The sequence below is a fragment of the Uloborus diversus genome, chromosome 7 (assembly GCF_026930045.1).
Source record: "Uloborus diversus isolate 005 chromosome 7, Udiv.v.3.1, whole genome shotgun sequence".
NCBI classification, from domain to species: Eukaryota; Metazoa; Arthropoda; class Arachnida; order Araneae; family Uloboridae; genus Uloborus; species Uloborus diversus.
Genome location: NC_072737.1, coordinates 139,613,434 through 139,620,583, shown reverse-complemented (window position 1 = coordinate 139,620,583; position 7,150 = coordinate 139,613,434). Strand labels below are relative to the sequence as shown.

General features: G+C 34.2%; 1 protein-coding gene across 1 annotated transcript in view; it reads right to left on the bottom strand.

The window, feature by feature from the left end:
* Positions 1–211: 211 nt before the first annotated feature.
* The window catches only part of LOC129225920 (uncharacterized), a 54,847-nt gene continuing 47,908 nt past the window's right edge, over positions 212–7,150 (bottom strand). The window contains exon 4 of the mRNA XM_054860452.1: positions 212–3,017. Within this exon, the coding sequence (XP_054716427.1) occupies positions 2,824–3,017 (194 nt within the window). The 3' untranslated portion in view covers positions 212–2,823. The remainder of the gene's footprint in view (positions 3,018–7,150) is intronic.

Genomic DNA, 7,150 nt, shown 5'->3' with positions numbered 1-7,150 from the left:
AATCTTTTTTTTTTTTTACTAGCACATAAGATTTGCATTTTAGAAACAATCAGGCCTGTCATTCCGAAACCGAGTTTCCCAAGGGGGGGGGGGGGAGGCAAGTGCTATAAATTCATTGAAGTGAATTTAATTTCAAAAAATAAAACTATGCCCACTTATTTGTGAATACATTAATTTTTCAAAGCTGGTGATGCATGCAATTGGCCCCCTCCTGACCCCCCTAAATAACAACAGTTAAAAACAATTTAAATAAGTTTGGTTCTTAAGCAAATACAGGTGCTCATTATTCGTTTTCATTAGATGACAGCTGAAAGAGCAATTTGTATTTGTTAACTGATGATTTAATCTCTTAATTCTGAAACTGATTAATAATTTTATTGTAGATGAATAACTAAGTAGAATCTAAAATTTAAAGAAATATATCATCTGAATCCAATGTGTCTTCCAGATTGTTTCATTATTTCTTGGTTTTAATATATTTTTTTTTTTTTTTTTGCTAAAAAATTGACTGTATAGTTTGTTTTAATAATGTTCTTTATATAGTTCTTTAAAATTTCAAAAACTGCTGTTTGAGATGGGGTAACTACTAAAAATTCCCGTCTCTGAGCAAAAATTATTGTTGTAAATCTTTTTTGATATGCTACAGCTAGGTTATGCTGCTGATCAGTAAACTACCAAACTGAAAAAAATTCCACATTTTGATATCTTTCTGTGACAAATAATATGTATACATTCATTAATAATTTCATGCTCTAGTAATTGCTCAAAAACAAGAAGAAAAATAAACATTTTTGAATTCAACTTAAGTCCATCAAATTGGCTGTAAACATAAGAACAAGACTGTTATATTTATATCACCTCTACTAATCTTGCTAATTAAAGAAGTGCATTTTCTGTCAAGAAAATTATACCATAAAACTTCTTTCTTATTGCTGAAAAAAAAACCTCTTTCTTTCCTGCCAGGCATAGCAAATTTTGAAATTGAAAACATTTTTTTTATATTGAAAAAAAAATCATCTGATGATATTCTGTCAAATAATATTAAAATATAATACAAGAAAATGCTCCATATTATCTGCACACTTGCAAACCCCGTAGTAAAGGGGGGGGGAGGTGCCAAAAAGTTGGAAAAAAAAACAGCACTGAGACTTACTGACGTCGTAAATATGGAGAGGGGCCCTTACAGATTTTGTTAAAAATGATATTTAGAAATTTAGGGGGGTGGGGTGCAGTGGCGCTGACTCCATGGGGCTTGAGGGGGCCCGAGCCCCCTCAATAGTTTGTTTTGGGGGGCAGAGCCCCCTCAATAATTTAAGAACATTATTTGTCATATTGTGGTTTCTAAAATCACAAAATTATGTTGGTATTTTTTTACTTTTCTTGTTTGAAGATAGTTACATTGTAAAATACATTCAGTAATGAATTAAAACAAATAACTATTGCTGTAGTAAGCAGGTTAATTGAAAACGAGTGGTGTGAATAAGGATAGTGTTACGGTGCTGAGAGCACTCATAGAATTTGTCCCAGTGCGCAAACCTTCGGATGAAGTCTGTCGTCGGCGGCTATCTCATCTAAATAAGTGTTGCTGATCTGGAAAAAATATATCAGGGTTTGATTTGTACATTTAATGGAAGGCGTGATAGTTTTCTTCAATTATTAGAGTTAATGAAGTTATCTGTTTATTAACTTTTTTAACTCTATTAAAGCATTAATTTTGAGACATTATTTTTATTTAATGAACTCTGAGCCTTATTCAAAGCAAGCTTAAATTAGTTATTTCACTTTTAGTAATCAAAGTGCGACATCAATCTTTTATGCTTTATTCTTTTAATGATAGTTTAGATTTATTTAAATATCATTTCAATCTTTTCAGAGCTATATATTCACTGCTAATAGACTAAAAGTATAATTATTACTGTAAATTAAATTAGCTTTTCACAAAAATACCATTTTTTTCTTTTTTTTTTCAAAGCCAAAAAATGTGTCGTCTTGTCGATTTTCTCAGAGTGTCGATTTACGCGAGAGTCGAGTTTTTGGGGTTCTAATGTTGATCATGTGACTCTAAAATGCTTAAAAAACTTTAAAACTCACTATTTTTTATCTCAAATTTAGAAAATTTCAACTGGCAAGGCCCCCGTTATGGTACCCTCTCCCCAATAGTTGTTTTGAATCGGTGCCACTGGGAGTGCCTTTCCATGCAACTCAAGTGCACTACCTTGTATAGTGCCGTAGCCTAGCTATGGTACTGCACGTCTCCCCACAAAATGGAACTGTAAAATTATCCCTCACTTAAGGCAAGTGACATGATCTAATTGAAGCAGAAAATTTGTGTACCAATTTTTAGATTGTTTTACTTTGAAAACGCCCTGTCACATATGTTTGTTTGTATAAATTATACACACCAGAAAATATGTAAGTTGGCATTTTCAAGGCACAAAAATCTGAATTTTTTCGGGGGGGGGGGGCTCCGTGCTTTAACATACTCCCTAAACCCCAGTGACATCCGGCCCCCCCAATAATTTTTCCAAGTCGGCGCCCCTGGTGGGGTGTGGGGGCATACTGCCTGGTTTTACTAGGTCATGTAAACCGAATAAGGAAGCTTTCAATGAACAAAATTTACTGCAATTATGAACTGCTCATTTACAGATAAAGCATGTTGAATATAAACTTCAAAACGATACTTGAGGATTTTTAGCATACCACTTTCACCGGATTTGAACTGATGAGGTTAAGCTGAACTACCTTTTAATATTAAACATTATTGTAAGATGTATTTGAATATTAATTGACATCAAATGCACTTCCTTTTATCAATGCATGGAATTAACAACATTTGCGATTATTATTCGCTCCTGAGTGATGTCGTTGCAAGTTGCTCCTTCGATTGGTCTTCACGCTTGATTCATAAATGTAGTTTTTGTTCTGCCGATTCAAATACGACCTGGAATTTAACTTTCTTGTATCTCGTTGCATAGCTTTTTGGGATGGTTTTAGCTGCTTGATTTGTACCAGCAAAGCTGTAAAAAAAAAAAAAAAAAAGCCTTTAATTTCAGTGGAACAGGTGGAAAACAATTGTACACATCTTTCTTGTTTTGATTATCAGCATTTGCATGTTTGTTACTTTTTTACTGCAGTGGTAGATTCCAGTTTGCAAAATAATGAAGAAAAATACAGTAAGAAAAACATGTTTAAGACATAAATCCTTGCATTTCACATAAATGAGACCTTAAGAATAAAAAATAAATATGAACACATAAAACCCCCTTGCCTCTCGGGTGAGGGTTACTCAGTACCTGCTAAAATAGGGGCTTCCTGGTGCCCTTCAATGAAATTGTAAACCTTAAAAGCCAACATTTTTAGCTCTCTTTAAAAAAAAATTCTTGAATTCCCCCCCCCCCCTCCCCATGGGGTGCAATCTGCTAAAGCATATGGTATTTTTTCATTCTCTCTCACACTCAATGTAGTGTAATGATGGTGAAATGTAAGTTTTGCACAGATATTTTTTTCATTATGTTTACTAATAATAAAGCTAAAAGTCCCTCTGTCTGGATGTCCGGAGGATGTCTGGATCTCTGTAACGCGCATAGCGCCTAGACCGTTTGACCGATTTTCATGAAATTTGGCACAAAGTTAGTTTGTAGCATAAGGGTGTGCACCTCCAAGCGATTTTTCGAAAATTCAATGTGATTCTTTTTCTATTCCAATTTTAAGAACAAAACTATCTTAAGATGGACGAGTAAATTACAAAATTATCATAACATGGAACCGTAACATGGGCACAAGCCAACTGGCGAGATATGAAATTATCACAACGTCGAACCGTAACATGGGTACAAGCCAATTGGCGAGAAAATTCACAATACATTATTTGTAAATATACAGGCGAACCAAAAGACCTTTTAATTTTTCTATTACGGGCAAAACCATGGGGGTACCACTAGTTTTAAAAATAAAATAATACAGTGATTTTATGGAGTGTTGACTGTTTTTCAGGAAGGAGAGGAAGGTAAAAATTGATTTATTCAGAGAAAAGTTATGACTAGTAAAACAAAATAAATAGAAGTTGATTTCATGCATTGTTAAACTAAATACAACAATGCAATGGGACGAAAGCTTAGAATTTCTTCTTGAAGTTCTTTTTATTGGTTCAATTCTGGAAAAAAAATTATTGAGTTATCTTCAGTTGGGTTTTCAAAAAAGCTGCTTTATGCATATCTAATGAAAAGTAGGATGCTTATTAAGTTGAAGCAGCTTGTATGATGAAAAATTATGAATGGGGAAACAAATCAAAATTACATGCATCATGAATTGATAACCTCAGGGTTGCCAACCTTGGAGGAACACTTTGAAGAGCATCTGTGGTGATTTTGTGGAGCAATTTGAAAATTTGCGGAGCAATTTGGTATTTTGCATAAAAATAATTAAAACCAATTAACTAAAATTGTTTTAGAGGTTTAATAATCATTTTAAGTACTAGTATAAAAATAATTATTTGTAAATTTGTAAAACAGGCTTTAAACACTATTTCAATCTTTGAGCATGTAAGCATCTTAAATTTCCGATATTTACATGTTTGACACGATAATAGCAATATATAAGATTGAAAGCGTTCGGCTGGAAAATGCACAGCAAAATGACTTCTTTGCAGAGCCGCGAAGTTTCACCATTTTTGCGGAGTATTTGGCAACCCTGTAACTTCCAACTTTGTTGGTAGTTAGTTGAAAGCAAAGAAAATTTACTTAACCATTCTGTTACCTCTTTAAGTTTAGTTTCAAAATTGAGGACAAAAAGCAAGGCTTTCTGTAGTAGAACGCATAAGATGCACAATGCTCAATCCAACTGTATTATATTAAAAGTTGCTAGAAAACATTTTCTTCACTCGCTGCACTAAAATCTTTTTTCCCCATTACTAACAGTATTTTTTGATGGTGGCTAATCAAGCATGTATAGTTTTAAATGTCTGGAGTAGCAGAATGCAGCAACAAAAATGGTAAGGAAATGTGATTGATCTTATTGTTATTCATTTATTTATTCATGTAATGCAAGTTCTTTTCGATAGGAAAGTTCTTCCAGAAAGAAAATCCTCGCTGCTACTCACTAGTGCAGCCAGAAATATATTCTGGAGGGTTTTTTCTTTTATCAAAAATATCTTGTTTTTTTTTTCTTTTTAAAATCAAAAATACCTTTTTTTTTTCAACAAAGGTACCTTTTGGGGGAGGGATGATTTAAAAAAAACCTTCTGAGGTGGGTTTTTTGATCAAAAATACCTTCTGATGGGTTTTTAAAAATCAAAACAGCCCTTTCATTCGCATAAACTACTGTATTATACTTTACATTTATGTTAAAACCAATTCCTCTACGGGTGTCCCCCCCCCCCTTCGCTGTGCTACTGCTACTGCTATTTGTACTGCTGCCAACACTAACTTGTGTAATGGCACAAACAGGAAAGCATAGCAACCTTGATAAATAAATGCATGTGTTGTGTATACACAAACCGAGGGGTCCATAGGAAAAATAAGACATCATTATGCTTGCGTTCAACAAACCTCATTGGTTGACCGGTGAGTAAACGGTGCTAAGTGCAGCATTCTTGAGAGCTACCGGTTAACTGGTTGCTTCTGATGTCGTTTTATGAGCTTCGCCAGTTGATCTACCAGTCGACCGCTGATTGATTGATTGATGGAACAACGTGACATTTTTGACCAATTATATTGTTGAGAGTTCCAGTGCAGCTTCAAACTTTCTTGAAATGATGACACAGTTCTTGAGAAAACACAGGAGATTTATTTACAGCTATGTACAGGAAGCATAGTTACAACTGCTAAATTAACCATAGCAATTAGGCAAGTATCGATTAACACCGTAAACACAATGGTCAACCACGTGTTTACATTAAAATATGCAAGAAAATACAGCTCAAAGGCTTCACAAAACAGAGCTAATGCTGCTCTCCAACGTACCACTGACACGATTTACAAGAAAAAACTAACTCGAGACTAACTTTTTATTCCGCTGCACGGCTATTTATAAAACCCCGAAAAGAGCTCTAAAATATTCCAGAAAATCGTAGAAACTTCTCTGGTTCTACCTCTATCTTATTTCTTTCCATTCACAAATTTATCATTCAGAAAAGAGGGGACTGAATACTTCAGCCGAATGTACGGGGGCTGTATATTCATTACAAGAAACTATTTACAGGTTACGTTACTACAATAATTTTAGATAAAAGTTAATTTAATAAACGCCAAATTTAGCTAGATTACGACAAATTAATCACAAAAATAATTACTATTTACAGAATTTGTAACAATATGTATTTTTCACTTGCATGTTATTCGTCCCCGTCATGTCTGCGCAAGTAACCAGTGATCAACCGAAAGCATTTGATGAAGCATTGGTTCGTAAACAACCGGTTAGTAACCGCTGACGTCATTGCTGTCACGTGATTAACCAACCGGTCGCTACCAGTTGTGCTCGTCGAACATAAGCATTATGATTATTTTACCATTCAAAAATTGTTGGGTTTTGATCACGCCTCTCTCCCCCTCGCAGTGTCGGATCTGCGATTTTTTTGAGTCAGGGAAAAAGCTTGAAAATGCCGTCCTTACCTATCTTCATTCAAGATTTTCTAACTAATTTCATTTTTTAAAAACACAAATAAGGTGAATTCTCCGTTCCCTAGAATTTGCCGCCCGGGGCAAGTGTCCCGGCTTGCTCCCCCTAGATCCAGCCCTGCCCCCTTGCCAGATGGAAATCCCAAGAGTAATGATGTGGTTCAAGAAATTTGTTGTAGAGGTTGATCCCACTCCTAAGTCCCTATAAATAAATAACTGGTTGATGATAATTAGAAACTGTTGTTGGGATTTCTTTTTTGTGTATCGTTGTTCTTGATGCAACGAGTTTTGAAGACTTGAATATTATTTTAATAGGATTTTCGAGGATTCTCTTCTTATTCAAATGGAGATTTTTGACTTAAATACATTTTTTTTTCAAATTTCAATTTAAAAGTTAGACCTTTATCCTTTGAACTTTTTAAAATGCTTCCATTGCAAACATTTACAAATAACTTAACGTTTTGATAAGTAATAACATTTTATTAGTTAATTAGCATAATTTTGAGTAATGATTACAATAAATCGAATTCACCCAC